Source organism: Ipomoea nil, unplaced genomic scaffold (genome assembly GCF_001879475.1).
Source record: "Ipomoea nil cultivar Tokyo-kokei standard unplaced genomic scaffold, Asagao_1.1 scaffold0878, whole genome shotgun sequence".
Lineage (NCBI taxonomy): Eukaryota > Viridiplantae > Streptophyta > Magnoliopsida > Solanales > Convolvulaceae > Ipomoea > Ipomoea nil.
Window position 1 is genome coordinate 351,288 of NW_017617306.1, and position 19,725 is coordinate 371,012.

The window sequence follows — 19,725 nt, forward strand, 5'->3', positions numbered from 1 at the left end:
GGCGGCCGACGTCGTAACTATTTTACTTTTTTCTTTTTTTTTTTTTTTTAATTTCGATTATATATGACGTCGGTTATTTGTTATAACCGACGTCATATGTATTTTTAAAAAAATAAAAAATAATTTTAAATATTTAACGTCGAATTTTCTAAAAATTGACGTTATAATGGTGACGTTAAATCCGTTTTCTGTAGTAGTGGACCACTTGTAACCTTTTAAGTAAAAGGACCTAATTGTTTTTTTTCTTTTTTCTTTTTTTGAAATTCAAGTGCATGCTTATAATAGTTAAGTAATAGTTACATATTAAATGATGAAGGGAAACAATGATTATGGATTATAAATGGATTATGGATTTAATAATGATAAGGAGGGAAGTATTGGAATAATGATAATAAGATTTGGTTTAAAATGTTATTGTTAATAATAATAGTGTGGGTAACGAAAGAAGGTTCGGTTGATCTACAGGTTCCTCGTTGAAGTGGTTAGCTCGGGACTGAGCCTATGATTAAGTGCTTGGCTTTTGGAGCAAAGTTTAGGTATAACCTATGGATGCCCAAAATTTATAATTTTTGCCCTAAGTGCTGTATATAATTTTGTGTGTTTGTATATAATGTTGCGAGGATTAGAAATGGAGATATATGTGTTGTTTTGTGCCTATAATGTTGTGATGATAATGTCTTTGATGGTATAATGTGTTGTTGGGTGTTTTTAGAGATGTGTTGTGGTCTGAAAATGGGCTTTCTGCCATAAAAATATTGCAGAGCATCATCCCAGAGGCTACTGCCTCGTCAGGTTTTTCAACCTGCGGGACTAGCCGCGGCACTAGACAGTCCCACTGGCTGGCCTGGTCCAGTGTGAAGGTTGGGCTCAGAGTGGGCGGGCTCTCTAAGCCCTACCACTCTATGTTGTGGTTGCCGCGGGTTCTAGCGGCGGGACTCCTCAGTCCCGTCGCCTAGTCCTGCACAACCACGACTTCAACACAGGGTCCTTTTTGGCTCTGTGTTGAAGTCCTGACCCAGTCCAAGACTCGTGGGCCCATGTGGCTCATTAGGTTCGGGAACTTGTTTTGGTTATGTGCAAATGCCAACGTGTTATGTGAATGAAATCCATTTTCAACCAAAGTATAAATTTCTATTTTTACTAAGTGTGATTTAGTTACATTTGACCGTGAATATTGAAAATATGTTGGCTTGGGTAATTAAATCAAGAAATGACAAAAGATTTGCTTAAGTGCTCAACTTATATTACTTAGTTGCATTGAAGAGTGAGTTGGCATGATTTCATGAACATTTATGCACGGGTTATTATTCCTCTGTCCCCTATGTTTTATATATTTAGAACTATGTGTCTATTTTTGGAAAGGCCTATACTAATGCCTTAAAATTCTTTCAAAATATATATATCCATAACGATTAGCTTATTCTTTTTAAAAGTATAGGATATTTATGATTCTCATTTTGGGAAAAGAAAGGTTTTCAAATGTTATGTCACCGCTATTTTTTATATGTGAGGAAAACCTATATTTTTGGAGGACCCGATTGGAATATGTAATTTCGGCATAAATGATGAAATAATATGATGATGAGAAAGTCCGGTAGAAAAATTCTGGACATATATGATATGACTGGGCGACTAGGTTGGATACTACTCATTGGGCTTGGAATCTCAGTCCGGAGGTGTGCACACTGAAGGTACTTCCAAATTGATATGAGATTAGTGGGAGAGCATGAGATTAGGCCGACCGATATTTGCTGAGTCCGGATAGGTTCTTTCACAATTGGTGAAGCTCCTACCTCCCCACTGTTATGATATGATGAGACAGATATGAATGATTGAGATCATAATGATACACATGAGATTGATATGAGATTCCTCTAGTATTATTACTATGATACTTGATTTTCTTGAGAGTGAGAGTATTTACACAAATGATTTACATATCTATTTGAGAAACCTTTTACTATGATGCTTACATTTTCATATGAATACGAATGGTATGCGGTGACTGTTTTATCATTTGAGTTACATACATGATGGTTCAGATTAGCATTATACTTATCCCTTTACTTATGATATTCATTGTGAACTACCCATACTTACTCCATCTCATTTAATAATAATAATAATAATAATAATAATAATAATAATAACATAATAATAATAATAATAATAATAATAAATGATGGTGGGGGAGGGGTGGTGGTGGTGGTGGTGTGTGTGGTTGTGGTTGTTGGAGTGGTGATGGGTGGTGGTGGTGTGGCGTGGTGGTAGGATGTTGTGGTTGTGGTAGTGTGGTGTGGTGGTAAGATGTTGTGGTTGTGGTGGTTGTTGTGGAGTGGTGGTGGTGATGGTGATAATAATAACTTTTAAACTAGTTTGAAGAGGGACAAGATGAGAAAATAAAGAATTTGAAAATTACATGTCTTTTGACTAAAAATCTAGGAAGTCATTTTTAAAAGAAATCAAATTATACATTTTTTTCCGTTGACTAGAATAAATGTTTTCCTTTAACATTTTTTTTTTTCAGTAGTCAAACATTGAAATTCAAAAAATAACTTTCGAAAGTCATTTTTCAGATTTCAAAACGGACCCTAATTGAACCTTTTAATTTACTTTTTAACACTTCATTTTCATTCAAATTAATTATTATATTTGACATGATCTCATACTTTTCTTTGATTTACTGGATTTAGAGAAAAGTTCGCAACAATGTTGTGCTCTCGGTAAAGTCCGTATTGTGATCCTAGTCAGCAAAATACTATAAAAAGGTAAATCAACCTAAGTTGTTCATAAGTGACTGACTCAAGCTAAGAATGTCAAATAGACAACTCTTACAGAAAGTAAAATTTAAAATCTTATACTTCTTCTGTCCCATTTTATCTGTCCTACTTACTATTGGGTCAAACCAACTCTTTCATCTTTTTTATTTTCTTTAGTATTTTTTACTTATTTTGAAATTTGAATTTTTGTATTTAATATTACTTTTAGTGTAGTTTATAAATATATAAACTTTGTATATTAATATTAAAATTAATATTATGAAAATTGAATTAAAAATAATTTCAGTCAAGCCTCGTTAATCGAATCAGACACATAAAATGAGACAGAAGGAGTAATTATTAAGCCAACCAGCTATCCAATCGACTTAATTGTAGAGTATATGTTATAATAATAATAATAATAATAATAATAATAATAATAATAATAATAATATTATTATTATTATTATTATTATTATTATTATTATTATTATTATTATTATTATTATTATGTTAAACCAAGTATTTAGAGTTAGTTTGTTAGAAAGTAAATGGGAGCATTACATGGGATGGATTCAGCATTATGTGGAAATAATGGGAGCAGTACATGGCTTCATGTTCCTTCATTTTAGCATTTTTTAGTGTTACTTATCTAGTATAAATAGCTTTGTTATCAAGCATTTTATTCATCAATCAAATTCATTCCTCTCTCTTTCTCTCAATATATATAAATATAATATATAAATATATTATATTTAATATATATATTATATTGAATATATTATATTTAATATATCTTACATTTGGTATCAGAGCCAGTCAACCTTTCAACTCCGAAATATTTCCCGTAGTGAAATATGACAACAAATTTCAATATTGTATGGTCGGGTCCCAAATTGGACGGGAAACTCGATTACAATTATTGGCAAATTATGATGTCCACACATTTGCAAGCTCAAAATCTTTGGAGCTTTGTTGATCCCGGTCTACCCGAAGGAGCTAATGCAGCCGCTATACGACGAGATAAATTGGCCTTGGGTCAGATTCACCAAGGTGTTCATTATTCCATTTTTGGGCAATTAGCTCGTGCTCAAATAGCAAAACAAGCTTGAGACATCTTAAAGGTGTCACACAAAGGAGTCGATCAGCGCAGAAATCTAAGTTGCAGTCGTTGAGAAGGTTGTACGATAATTGTGAGATGACCTCTACAGAAACAGTAGATATGTATTTCACTCGTCTTATTGATATGGTGAATAAGATGAGGTTATACGGAGATACAATTGAAGATGGTGCAGTGGTTGAAAAAGTTCTTCGAACTATGCCGATGAAGTATGACCATGTGGTGGCTTCGATCATAGAGTCACACAAAACTGAGCTCTTATCAATTGCAGAGCTTAAAGGTATGGTAGAAAGTCATATTGATAGAATTGCGTCAAAATCGGAACCACTAGCAGAAGAAGCTTTGAAGAGTCAAGTCACCCTTAATGTGACTGGCACTAATCAAAGAGGTGGAGGATCTGGTAGAGGCCGTGAAAGAAGAAGAGGAGGTTCTGGTGGAAGAGGTCGTGGTAACTTCAACCAAGGAGGAGGACGTGGTAACTCCAACCAAGGAAGAGGTGGAGGTAATACCAAACAAGGTAAATTTCCATTTCATTGCTACAATTGTGGCAAGTATGGACACGAGATTGTAGATTGTTGGTATAATGAGGACAACAATCGTGGAAATCAAGCAAACATTGCTGAAAAATCTGGTGAGAGTCCTGAAACTTTACTTTTAGCCAGTGATAGTTTTTCTGCAGATAAGAACATATGGTTCTTGGATACTGAGTGTAGTAACCATATGTGTGGGAAGAAAGAATTGTTTTCTGAACTGGATGAATCAGTCCAGTCTGAAGTGACATTTGGCAATAAGTCAAAAGTGCCAATTTTGGGAAAAGGTAAAATCTCTATTCAGTTGAAGGATGGTACTCGCAATTTTATATCTGATGTGTTCTATGTTCCTGAACTACACCAAAATTTGTTGAGTATGGGTCAGTTGTCAGAAAAAGGATATAAGATACATATTACTCAGGGGTGTTGTACCATTGCAGATGCTAAGGGAGTCTTGATTGCAAAGGTAAATATGTCCCACAATCGACTATTTCCTTTGAAAATTAAGCATACTCTCCTTGCTTGCTTTAATTCTGAAGTTTGTGATGATAATTGGTTATGACATATGCGATTTGGGCATTTTCATTTCTTTGGATTACACTATCTTGCGAGAAAGGAACTTGTTTCTGATTTATCTGTTGTGAATGTCCCTGATCGTATCTGTGAGATTTGTGTGATCGGGAAGAAGCATAGAGATCCCTTTCCCGTGGGCAAGTCAATGAGAGCTACAAAATAGTTGGAGATTGTTCACTCATACTTGTGTTCGTTGGAGGTTCCCTCACATGGAGGTTGTAAGTACTTTATTACTTTCATTGATGATTTCAGTAGAAAAACATGGTTTTACTTACTGAAGCAAAAGTCTGAAGCATGTGATGTTTTCAAACAATTTAAGGTTTTTGTTGAGAAGCAAAGTGGTTATGAAATTAAAATCTTGAGAATTGATAGAGGTACAGAATATATTGCCTGTGATGATTTTCTGAAGAAGAAGGGTATCCAACACCAGATGACAGCTAGATACCCTCCACAACAAAATGAAGTGGCTGAGAGGAAGAATAGGTCTATCATGGATATGTTAAAGTGCATGTTGAAATCCAAGAATCTGCCTAAGCCTTTTTGGGCAGAAGCTGTTGCTTGTTCTGTCTATGTGTTGAATAGGTGTCCAACTAAAAGTATCCGTGATAAGACACCCGAAGAAGCTTGGAGTGGGAGAAAACCCTCTATCAAATATCTCAAGGTTTTTGGATGTTTGGCATATGCACATGTGCCAGATCCGTTGAGAAAGAAGTTGGATGATAAAGGTGAGAAGTGCGTATTCATTGCTTATAGTGACGCTTCAAAGGCTTATAAACTATACAATCCTGAAACTAAAAAGGTTGTTATAAGTCGGGATGTCACTTTTGATGAATATGGTGCCTGAGATTGGTTAGCTAAAGATGAAAGTTCAGTTGTTATTCCTGTTGTTGAAAATATTGTTGATGAGTAACCGATTCCAGATACTGTCTAGTCTCCTTCACAGCCAGAGTCGTCAGTTCGACGATCTCAGCGCGAGCGTTGCTTACCAGCTCGCTTGCAAGATTATGTTTTGGGTCATGATAATGACATGTCTGATGAAGAGATTGTTCAATTTGCTCTCTTTGCAGATTGTGATCCTTTATCTTTTGAGGAAGCTGCTACAGAAACTCATTGGCTTAAGGCGATGGATGAGGAGATACGTGCCATTGAAAAGAATGGTACCTGGGAGTTAACAGATTTACCTCTTGGAAAGAAGCCAATTGGAGTGAAGTGGGTTTACAAAACAAAATACAAGTCAAATGGAGAAATTGACCATTTTAAGGCACGGTTAGTAGCAAAAGGTTACAAGCAGAAACCAGGTATTGATTATTTTGAGGTTTTTGCTCCTGTAAGTAGACTTGATACAGTTCGAATGGTTATTTCTCTTGCTGCTCAAAATGATTGGAAATTGCATCAAATGGATGTCAAGTATGCTTTTTTGAATGGTTTTCTTGAAGAAGAAATATATGTTGAGCAACCTGCAGGATTTCTGAAGAAAGGGGAGGAAAATAAAGTGTACAGGTTGAGAAAAGCCTTGTATGGCTTAAAGCAAGTGCCTAGGGCGTGGTATGGTTGCATTGGCTCATATTTTGTTGAAAGTGGTTTTATGAGATGTCCTCATGAACACACTTTGTATGTCAAATGCACGGATTCTGGTGATATTGTGATAATTTGTCTATATGTTGATGATCTGGTTTTTACTGAAAACAACTTGAAGCTAATCTCAGAATTCAGGGAGGCACTCATTAAGAGGTTTGAAATGACTGATATGGGCCTTATGGCTTACTTTCTTGGCCTTGAGGTTGTTCAGATAGATGGTGGAATCTTTATTTCACAGAAGAAGTATGCTGCTGATATTTTGAAAAAGTTCAAAATGGAAAACTCCAAACCAGTTTCAATGCCGTTAGCTGAAAAGTTAAAGGTGTTCAAAGATGAGTGTGGTAAAAATGTGAAGGTTACAACTTATAAAGGCTTAATTGGGAGTTTGAGGTATCTGGTAGCAACAAGGCCGGATATTTCTTTTGGAGTTGGAATACTTAGCAGATTCATGGAGGAACCAAAAGAATTACATTGGGCTGCAGCAAAGCGAATTCTGAGATATGTCAAAGGTACGAGTAATGATGAAATTTTTTACTCTACTAATGAAGCTGTGGAACTTGTTGGGTACACAGACAGTGATTGGGCTGGAGATATTGAGACCAAAAAAAGCACATCAGGGTATGCCTTCTATCTTGGTTTAGCTATATTTTCTTGGTCTTCAAAGAAGCATTAGATTGTAGCACTTTCAACCGCAGAAGCATAATATATTGCAGCAGCAAATTGTGCTACTCAAGCAGTTTGGCTGAGGAGAATTTTGGAGTTCTTACAACACATTGACACAAGCAGGAAGCACCTATATTTTGCGACAACAAATCAGCAATTTCGTTGTCCAAAAATCTAGTCTTTCATGGTCGCAGCAAACACATTGATATCAAGTATCACAAAATCAGAGAGTTGGTTGCTGAAAAATAAACCATCATTGAGTATTGTTCAAGTGCATGTCAAGTTGCAGATATCTTTATGAAGCCGTTGAAGACGGACACATTTCTCAAATTGAAGAAGGAAATTGAAATGACCAATATATCCAACTTGGTTTAAAGGACGCAATGTTATAATAATAATAATAATAATATTATTATTATTAGGTTAAACCAAGTATTTAGAGTTAGTTTGTTAGAAAGTAAATGGGAGCATTACATGGGAGGGATGCAGCATTATGTGGAAATAATGGGAGCAGTACATGGCTTCATGTTCCTTCATTTTAGCATTTTTTAGTGTTACTTATCTAGTATAAATAGCTTTGTTATCAAGCATTTTATTCATCAATTAAATTCATTCATCTCTCTTTCTCTCAATATATATAAATATAAGGGAAAATGACACTTTTTCCCCCTGAGTTATATACTTATAGCACTTTTTCCCCCTCAATTATTTAGGTAAGCACATTAGCCCCCTCAATTATTCTAAAAGTGGTAGTTTTCCCCCTAATATATTAAATTGACATTTCTACCCTTAAAGTAAACATTTTATTTATTTTACTTCTCCAACAAATTATTGCGTATACGTAGGGATCACCACGCTTCGGTTTGAACTGAACCAGACACTATAGCAATCGAATTAAAAGTTTCCGGTTATGATTCAGATCGAGAATCCAATATTTGGATTTCAATTTATTAAAATTATGAATCAAAAAAATTGGATCCTAAACCGTGAATCAGCGGTTTCGGATCCGATTCGCGATTTTGAACAGTCTTTATTTTAAAATTTTATTTTTTATTTTAAAATAGTCTAACTTCAACAATAAATGTATTTTATTTTTTTCAGTTCGGAACATGAACCGTCCATTCCAGTTCGCGATTTTGATAAACTCTAAATATCGAGTTTCGATTCTAAATTGTAATTGAAATATTTCGGTTTGGTTGCTATAGTGTTTGTTTGGTTTGAAACAAATTATGATCATAATTTGATGGAGATGAAAAATAAATGAAATATTTATTTTAAGGGTAAATATGTCCATTTAACATTTCAGGGGGAAAAACAACGACTTGAATAATTAAGGGGGAAAAAGTGCTATAAGTATATATCTCCGGGAGAAAAAGTGTCATTCTTCCTAAATATAATATATAAATATATCTAAAAACATAATAAGTTTCAATCTAGGTTATGTCCCTGGTTTTATGTCCGTTTTTTCTGTTAACTTTTTTTGTACCTTATGCTATAAATGTTGTACTACATAATTATTTGGACAAAAATATCCCTGCCGTTATAACTACTGTTATCTTTCACATTATTATTATCATACACTTGCATGCACAATATCTTTTTCTTACATTATTCAATTGGTAAGTTTGATTTTATTTAGATCTTAATTAAATGTTACCATAGTTATATTTAGTAATATATCATTTCTATAATTCTTACTTCACTAATATTAGTATGAATTCTACAATTATATATGTATATATATATATATAGACTTGCACTCGGGTGCGAACGGCTCGCCCAGGCGCGAAATAGGAAAGGATTCTGTTCGTCCACGTGTCCAGATCTAATGGATGAGAAACACTGATTTTTTAAAAAAATGCGGTGGCATTTTCGTAAATAATTGAACATCGAAGTGCAAGTAAAATGTATTACAAGTGCATGTAAAATGTATTATAGGTGCAAGTAAAAATTTACACTGAGCATCGATACTTAGTTGCACTTATAGTTCTAAGTAGTTGCACCTATAGTTCTAAGTAGTTGCACACATAGGTATAAGTAGTTGCATCTAGGTGTATGAATGTTTGCGAGTGGTTTTCAGGAGTATTACTACCCGCTGAACTCAGATCAATGAATGTTAACAAGGCAAAATTACATGCACTTATAGGTGAAAGTAGTTGTACCTATAGTTATAAGTAGTTGCACCTATAGTTATAAATAGTTGCACATATAGTTATAAGCACACCCAGGTGCATGAATGGTTGCGGAAAGTGAATGCTAACAAGGCAAAATTACATGCACTTATAGGTGAAAATAGATGCACTGATAAGAGATTTTACTTGCACTTCGATGTTCAATTATTTACGAAAATGCCACCGCATTTTTTTTAAGTTATTAGATCTGGACACGTGTCGCGCGCTGATTTGTTCGTATTTCCTTCCTGGGCACTTATTTGCACCTGAGTGCGTCCCTCTCTCTCTCTCTCTCTCTCTCTCTCTCTATATATATATATATATATATATATATATATATATACATTTATATAACTAAGATTTTATTTTCAAAAAAATATAACTAAGATTTTAAAATTAAGTATTAATATTAAGCATATATTTTTGCGCATTGCGCATATGAAATACTAGTTATATTTAATATATCTTATAGATATATATTATATTATATTTAATATATATATTATATTTAATATATCTTACAGTGTAGTTGTTCTCATTTCTCAGACTTTTCTTTAATTATACTTGCCGTATACTTGATTACGAATTATTGGCTACCTCTTGCTTGTTACGGATATATATTGACTATTGACAGTTTCCGCTAGAAAATGAAAAGCGAGTGCTCGCTGCACTGCCTTAAACCGGTCACTATGCTTAATTAATACGTAGTATAACTTTTAATTATTTTTAAATAAAAAATGTTGGTCGATGACATGCTCATTTGCCCATTTCAATTTTTTAATAATAATAATAATAATAATAATAATAATAATAATAATAATAATAATAATGATTTTAGTAAAGAAATATTACGTGACTCTAGTGATAATTTAATGAATCATTTGTAAATTAAAATTAGGGGGAAAATGGTTTTTAATTTCCTCCATAAGTTGTATACTTATAGCACTTTTTTTCTCATGAGTTATTCATGTAAGCACATTAGCTCCCTCAATTATTCTAAAAGTGGCGATTTTTTCCCATGATATATTAAATTGATATTTTTACCCTTAAAGTAAACATTTTATTTATTTTTTTCTCCAACAAATTATTGCGTATATGTAGGAATGACCATGGTTCGGTTCGAACCGAACCGGACACTAGCAATCGAATTAAAAGTTTTCGGTTATGATTCATATCCAGAACCCAATATTTGGATTTCTATTTATTAAAATTATGAATCGAAAAATCTGGATCCTGAACTGTAAATCGACGGTTCCGGATCCGTTTCACAATTTTGAACCGTCTTTATTTTAAAACTTTATTTTTTATTTTAAAATAGTCTAAATTCAACAATAAATATATTTTATTTTATTTTTTCAGTTCGGAACATGAATCGGACGACATTCCGGTTCACGATTTTAATAAACTCTAAATATCGTGTTTCGATTCTAAATTGTAATTGGAATATTTCGGTTTGGTTGTTATAGTGTCTGTTTGGTTTGAATCAAATTGTGGTCATAATTTGTTGGAGAAGAAAAATAAATAAAATATTTATTTTAAGAGTAAATATATCCATTTAACATTTAAGGGGGAAAAACAGCCACTTGAATAATTCAAGGAGAAAAGTGTTATAAGCATACAACTTAGGGACAAAAAATGCTTAGGGGCAAAAAATGCCATTTTCCCTTAAAATTTATCATCGATCACAGTACAATTTATAATATTATCATCTCATTTTTATTATAGTGTAATTAAACGGTTGAAAAAGAGATGATGTGATTAAATTATTGACAAGGTATTCCGGTCTCCAAATGTCAAATAATCATTTATCATGCATATTAATTATAGTAATTTTCAAGACCTGGTTTGTACCCAGAAGGGCAGAATAGTTCAATATATATATACATAGGGATTATGTTTCTTATGCAAATTAACTTCCATTTATTATATTTTCAAACAACGAACTATTCTTCGATGCCCAAGTCTTATTTTTAATTTGTGCCCTATAAATGCACCCTTTTCTTTAACTCTCTTCACCAAAACTCAAAACACATTCTAAGCAAGCAATACACAGATCGAAATGGCATCTTTTACCTTCTTTTATCTTCACGCTTTGCTCTTACTTTCTCTTGCAACCATAACGTTCTCACATGATCTCTCTCCTTCCTTCTACAATCATGTCTGCCCTCAAGCTTTGCCCACAATTAGATGCATTGTCGAGGACGCCATAAAGCAAGAAAGACGAATGGGCGGCTCTTTGTTACGTCTACATTTTCACGATTGTTTTGTTAATGTAATATTTCATGCATACGTGTATATATATATATATATATATATATATATATATATATATATAAGTTTAAACTCTTTTTTACTTTATTATTCAAATCTCATTCTAATTAATTGTCCTAACTCAATTCATTGGCTGGGATGCAGGGTTGTGATGCTTCAATTCTGTTAGACTCTACGCCTACTATTGACAGTGAAAAGAATGCAGGTGCGAACAATAATTCTGCTCGAGGGTTCGAAGTCATTGATAGAATCAAGTTCGAAGTTGATAGAGTCTGTGGTCGCCCAGTAGTCTCTTGTGCTGACATTTTAGCTGTGGCTGGTCGTGATTCTGTAGTTGCGGTATATATTCTATCTCAGATCACCATTATATTAATATCTTTATAATATTTGCACTATATCATTAATTATATACATATATACCCAAATAATTAGCTAGCTAGCTTAGCTTTAACATGAATTATATATACTTTTGGGTACGGTGCAGTTAGGAGGACCAACGTGGGAGGTGAAACTAGGAAGGAGGGACTCAACTACAGCAAGCAAAGACACAGCAAACAGTAATCTTCCAAATCCATTGATGGACTTATCTAAATTGATAGAGAATTTTAAGAATCAAGGTTTGAATATTAAGGATCTGGTTGCACTTTCGGGCGGTCACACCTTAGGATTTGCTCAGTGCTTTACATTTCGGCAGCGCATCTATGGAGATAAAGACATTGATTCTAAGTTTGCAAGACAACGGCAAGCGAATTGCCCTATGAATGGGGGAAACTCTAGCCTGGCTTCTCTTGACCCAACTCCTGCTTATTTCGACGCCAAGTATTTCAAGAACTTGGTGAAAAAGAAAGGGCTGTTGGTGTCTGATCAAGCATTGTTTACTGGTGGCCAAACTGATGATCTTGTTCAGTTGTATAGCAGAAATCATGGTGCTTTCTCCAATGACTTTGCTAAGTCCATGATTAAAATGGGGGATATTAAACCATTGACAGGAAACAATGGTGAAATTCGAGTCAACTGCAGAAGGGTGAACTACTACTGAAGAACTCTTTCTTTTCTTGTTAAATTAAAAGAGTATGCAATTATTTTTTGTATGTACTTGGTTAATTCACATTTTTGTTTAGTTTTACTTTTTTTTTTTTTTTGAGGATTATTTGTTTCAATTAAAATATACAAACGTTAAACAGATCAGAGAACATGTATCACTGGCTAGCCTCATATTGGCCTACAATTGTGCTCTATACATTATTATGTTTAGTAAACTCTTTGGGTAATATATTGATTGTATAAAGAGTGGCTTTTTGGTGTGTTTTTGATAATAGGAAGGAAGGATTGTGCCTAGGCTTGCATAAGCATGAAAAGAAAACAATTCTGAAAGATATCAATGCAATAAGGTGCAAAACGGATGCTTGAGAGCATGGCACGGATCAAGGGAGCGAAGATAGCGTCTAAAAGTGCCTCCTGGAGGTGGTCACGTTGGAGTTCACGGCATGAACTCCACCTGACAACACTTACCAGCTTTCGGTTGTTAGGCGTCACACTGATGGTCACAGTGTGATCATTAGTGTGACAGCCTAACATCCGCAAAGTGGCTTAACACTTCATGATGAAGGTCACGTGTGACCTCCATCGTGACTTGATGGATCACCTTGCAAGTTCAAGGTGTCAAACATATGGTTACGTCGTGATAATCCGCATGAACCTTGGAACCAGAGAGTCAGGCTGGAGAGGGGGGTCACGATGACCTTCATGCCGTGACGGTCATCGTGAACCCCTGTGTTTTAAAGGCTACTGGGCAACGTCACGGTCAAGTTCACGGCGTGAATTGAACTTGACCGTGACTGCGAGCCTAGTAGCAAATCTAAGGTGGTTATTTTGGCTCGAACTTCGTGTGTAAATTGCTTGGAGCGATTGTTTTGACCTATTTTTTGATCCATGAGCTTCTCTCTCTAGGTCTTCTTCCATAGCAACACTCCCAAACACTTCTACATTGTAATCCATCAACAACATTATTGAAGATCTAGAGGAGGAATTCAAATTTTAATTGCTTTTAATTCAATTTAAGATTTAAGATTTGATTTTCTTATTTCCATAATCTTGTATTTATCAAGCCAACTATCCGGCCGTGCCTACTTTTTAGTCTGAGTCAGCTGCTCAGTCTGTGTCCATTGTTCCAAATCGTCCAGCAGGTGGTGTTGTTTCTCCTGCAGCACCTCAGTTCATCGGCCAGCTCGTACTCATCATATGACCCTTCGTAGTATGATAGACTCGGTCTCGTACAGACTCAGCTGCTTTTGTGTCTCAAGTTTGTCCTCCGGAACCCACTTGTTATTCTCAAGTTGTTCTATATCCACAATGGTGTGAGGCAATAGATCTTGAATTCAATGCACAATTTCAGAATAATACTTGGCGCTTGGTTCTGGTACAGACAAGTATGAATGTTGTTGGTTGCAAGTGGGTATTTCGCACTAAGCGTAATGCAGATGGGTTAATTGAACGTCATAAAGCTAGTCTTGTGGCGAAGGGTTTTAATCAGGTTGCTGGACATGATTTTTTCTAGACTTTTAGTCCTATTGTTAAGCCGACTACGGTTTGGTTACTTCTTTCTCTTGCTCTTTCTCAAGATTGGATGATTAGACAACTTGATATTCATAATGCATTCCTGAATGGCAATTTAACAGAAACTATTTACATGCGTCAGCCTCCGGATTATGAGGACATTAATTTGCCTAACCATGTCTGTTTGTTGCAGCATTCATTGTATGGTCTTAAACAGGCGCTTCAGGCATGATTTAATCGGTTGCAGGAGTTTCTAATATCGGTTGGTACTGTTTTAGTCTTTCCAAAATTGATGTCTCTTTTTTTGTATATTCTGACAATTGTGTGCTTCTTTACATTTTAGTATAGGTGGATGATATACTGGTGATGGGCTCAAATCAAACTCGTGTGTCAAGTCTCATTGTAAGAATGGTGGCTGTGTTCGAAGTTCGTGATATGGGTGCTCCGTCTTTTTTCCTTGGTGTTAGGAATATAGCGGACTAATGCGGAAGCGAAGAATCGAAAATTGAGAATTATAGAAGTTAAATTATAGAGAAAATATATATAAACGAAGAAATTATATAGAATGACAAATGAATATAATATAAAATGAGAAAATATAAAATATATATATTAAATTGAATATAATATATATATGCTACGTGAAGAATAAAGATAAAGAAGGAAGAATGAATTCAATTTGATACAATTACAAAGCAAAGACAAATGCTATTTATACATTGCAAAGGGAGACAAATGTGCATGAATAATGGGAACATGTGCATTACGTGGGTGATGGTGCGACATGCAGTCCGTAAGTGTTGGAGCGCAAGGTGGATGGCCATGCGACGTGGATGCAGCAGAAGATCAATTCTTCATGGATTTGAAGCCACACACTTATGTCTTAACAATCTCCACCTTGGATCAAATCCATTGTGGAATTAACAACTGGAACAGTCCGACTAAACTCAAGCACTACTTGAACTTAGCAACAGGAAGAGTCTCGAAATAGCAGGATGGAACACCATCAACCTCCTGTGTGACTGAAAGAGCATAAGCAACCAAGTTGGTTTCATCATCACTAGCATACCTAGCAGGTTTCTTAATTGTCCTCCTAGGACGATCCATAGCAATGGAATACTCTCGTTGTGGCTCGACGAGAGGTGCGACGCTAGTAGATGCATCATCTTTAGTATTACCATCAGCAGTAGTAACACTATCAATAGGCCTGAACTCAAACTCCACCTTCTCACCAGTACTCTGTGTCTCATCTGTACTGGGAACTTTTCCAGAAGAAAGTAGTGCATTTTCATCAAAAGTGATATCTCGACTCAGAATGATTTTCCGAGAATCAGGAGACCATAGACGATACCCTTTTGACTCAGAGGCATAACCAAGGAAAATGCATTTGACAGCTCTCGGGTTCAATTTACCCGTACTGGAATGAGCATAAGCAGGACATCCAAAAACTCTTAAGATAGAGTAATCAACAGGATTACCTGACCAAACTTCCTCTGGAATTTTGAAATCAAGGGATGAATGTGGAGATCTATTTACCAAATAGCAAGCAGTAGAAACGGCCTTGGCCCAAAAATCACGCCGTTTCCATAACCCAGCATTAGAGAGCATACAACGAGCTCTTTCCAATAGAGTCCTGTTCAAACGTTCGGCAACACCATTTTGCTGGGGTTTACCAGGCAAGGTCTTGTGCCTGGCGATTCCATTTGCCGCACAGAAGTCATTGAAATCTGACTCACAGAACTCCAAGCCATTGTCTGTCCTGAGCTTCTTGACTTTTTTACCTGTCTGAGTCTCAACAAGTATTTTCCATTTCTTGAAAATAGAAAATGCTTGATTTTTATGTTTCAGGAAATAGACCCAGACTTTACGAGAAAAGTCATCAATAATAGACATAAAATATCTACAGCCTCCCATAGACTGGAATTTAGTCGGTCCCCATAAATCGGAATGTATATATTCCAATACATCTTTGGTACGGTGTGTAGCAGTAGAGAAACTAACCCTCTTTTGTTTCCCAAAAATACAATGCTCACAAAATTGTAATTTACCCGTACCTGAACCAACAAGGAGACCTTTCTTGCTCAGGAGATGCATGCCTTTCTCACTCATATGTCCCAGACGCATATGCCATAATTGAGTGAGATCCGCATCAGACATCGATGAGGATACCGCTACTGAACCTGTCACAGTACTGCCATGCAACACGTACAATCTTCCAGATCGAGAAGCTTTCATGAGAATAAGAGAGCCTTTTATGACCTTCAGAACTCCACCTTCAGCTATGTACTTGCACCCCAGACTTTCCAAGGTACCCAAGGATATCAGATTGCGTTTCAAATCAGGAATATACCGAACATTGGTAAGAGTCCTGATAACGTTATCATGAGTTTTAATCTGAACACTTCCAATTCCACTAACCTTGCATTGGGTATCATTACCCAGCAAGACAACTCCACCATCAACCGGTTCCAGAGAAATGAACCAATCTTTGTGGGGACACATGTGGAATGTACAACCAGAGTCCAGAATCCACTCGGTTTCGCTCCGTTTGCAATCGGAGCTAACAGATAACAAAACATCGCCTTCTGAATCACTTTCAACAACACTAGCTTCAGCGGACTTCTTTTCTCTCTCTTGCTTGTTTTTCAACTTGAAGCATTCAGTCACATCATGACCATGCTTCTTGCAGTACTTACAGGATTTGTTGGACTTATGTCCTTTGGACTTGGATCTAGAATTTTTATTGCTACTCCCTGATTCAAGTGAACGACCCCTTACAGTCAAGCCTTCACCTTTGTCCTCAGACTTAATTTCAAAGTCAAACTTTTCTTTGGACAATAGGTTCGACTTAACATTGTCGAAAGTAAGGGTATCACTACTATTACCGTACAACATAATTTCTTTGAAATGCTTGTATGAATTAGGGAGAGAGACAAGCAATAAAACAGCACGATCCTCATCGTCAATTATGACATCAATATTTTCCAAGTCCAGTAAAATCAAATTGAATTCATTCTTCCTTCTTTATCTTTATTCTTCACGTAGCATATATATATTATATTCAATTTAATATATATATTTTATATTTTCTCATTTTATATTATATTCATTTGTCATTCTATATAATTTCTTCGTTTATATATATTTTCTCTATAATTTAACTTCTATAATTCTCAATTTTCGATTCTTCGCTTCCGCATTAGTCAATTGAATTCATCTAAGTGAGACTTAATAGAAGTACCTTCCGTCATACGGATTGTGTACAGACGCTCCTTCAGGCGTAGCTTGTTCGCCAGAGACTTGGCCATATAAAGCGACTCCAGCTCGGACCATAAATCTGACGTAGTCTTCTCACTTACCACTTCACGTAGGACCTCTTTAGACATGCACAATTGAATGGTTGAACGTGCCTTGTCATCCAAATCTTCCCAATCTTCATCTGTCATTGCAGCCGGTTTCTTCTTCTTCCCAGCTAGCGCTTTCTTCAAACCGTTCTGGGTTAGAACGGCTTCCATCTGAACCTTCCAGATAGAAAAGCTAATTTTCCCGTCGAACTTCTCGATATCGAACTTGGTAACAGTTGACATCTTTGAAAATAACTCTCAATTAAACCGCTCTGATACCACTTGTTAGGAATATAGCGGACTAATGCGGAAGCGAAGAATCGAAAATTGAGAATTATAGAAGTTAAATTATAGAGAAAATATATATAAACGAAGAAATTATATAGAATGACAAATGAATATAATATAAAATGAGAAAATATAAAATATATATATTAAATTGAATATAATATATATATGCTACGTGAAGAATAAAGATAAAGAAGGAAGAATGAATTCAATTTGATACAATTACAAAGCAAAGACAAATGCTATTTATACATTGCAAAGGGAGACAAATGTGCATGAATAATGGGAACATGTGCATTACGTGGGTGATGGTGCGACATGCAGTCCGTAAGTGTTGGAGCGCAAGGTGGATGGCCATGCGACGTGGATGCAGCAGAAGATCAATTCTTCATGGATTTGAAGCCACACACTTATGTCTTAACACTTGGCATTGAGAGTTTTTCCACAACACGAGGGTTTGATTCGTTCTCAAAAATAGTACATGGGTGATATTCTTGGTATGGTTGATTCTAAGGCTTTGTCAATGCTTACCTCGTTGGTTATGACTGATGAGTCTGTGGTTCTACATGCTGATCTAACTCAATAGTGTTATTACAGTTACTCGGCCTCACCTTTCTTTTTGAAGTGAACTAACACAAGCAATGGTGCGAAAACTTAGGTGCTACTTATATATGCGCATATCTTGACTTTCATGCTCGCACAAAGCACGTTGAAATTGATTATCACTTTGTTCGTGATAAAGTTGCTAAGGGTGAAATACAAGTCAATTTCATCTCTACAAAAGATCAACTTGCGAATCTTTTTGCCAAGCTCAATGTTGTGAAATATCAACATTGTGTGTGAGGGGAGTGTTAGGACTCTGTTATTGTATTAGACTATGATTCTCTTCTTGTACTTATATTTATATTTATATTTGTTCTCTGACTCTCTGTTAATCAAGAATTTGGAAAATGTCGTCTGACTAAAAATCTAGGAAAATATTTTTTAAAATCAAATTAGAAAATTTTGTGGATTGACTAAAAATGAATTTTTTCTTTTGACTTTTTTTTTTTTTTTTGAATAGCCAAGCACGAGAAATCCAAAAAATGATTTCAGAAAGTCATTTTTCAAATTTCCAAACAAACCCTAAATGAACCTTTTAATTTACTTTTTAACACTTCATTTTCATTCAAAGTAATTATTATATTTGACCTGGTTAATTTAGCTATCATGCTTGACGAGATTTCATACTTTTCTTTGATTTACAGGATTTACAGAAAAGTTCACAACCGCTATTTGATGTTGCGCTCTAGGTAAAGTCAGCATTGTAATTCTAGTAAGCAAAAGATCATATATAAGAAGGTAAACCAACTTGAGTTATCCATATATAAGTGACTAACTCAAGCTTTGAATGTCAATAGATAGCTTTTACAAAAAGTAAAACTTAAAATCGATTTCGTATTTATCAAGCCAACTATCCTACCGACTTAACTATAGAGGGGTTGTCCTCATTTTCTCAGACTTTTCTTTAATTATACTTGCCGTACAATTTATTACGAATTATTGGCTAACTCTTGCTTGTTACGGAAATATATTGACTATTGACAGTTTCCGCTAGAAAATGAAAAGCGAGTGCTAACTGCACTGCCTTGAACTGGTCTCTACGCTTAATTATATGTAACTTGGTTTCTTCAAAAAAATAAAAAAATGTAACTTGGTCAATTGCATTATTTGACCATGAGTTAGTAAAGAGCGCACACAATAATCAAGTATAAAAAGAATTTGTTTTACCAAACATGCATATATGTAGACATGTAGTTTACGAGTTATTAGTCACGAGTGAGCTTCAAAAAATACATATTCAAGTAGTGATTATAAATTTTCTTATCATAA

General features: G+C 35.1%; 1 protein-coding gene across 1 annotated transcript; it reads left to right on the top strand.

Annotated features, from left to right (window-relative positions):
* The first annotated feature begins 11,408 nt into the window (after positions 1 to 11,408).
* LOC109179186 (peroxidase P7-like) lies at positions 11,409 to 12,794 on the top strand. Its single transcript, XM_019328747.1, has 3 exons — positions 11,409 to 11,666; positions 11,810 to 12,004; positions 12,150 to 12,794. Exons 1-3 carry the CDS (start codon positions 11,454 to 11,456, stop codon positions 12,702 to 12,704), a joined length of 963 nt encoding a protein of 320 aa, XP_019184292.1. The 5' UTR covers positions 11,409 to 11,453; the 3' UTR covers positions 12,705 to 12,794.
* The last annotated feature ends 6,931 nt before the right edge of the window (positions 12,795 to 19,725 follow it).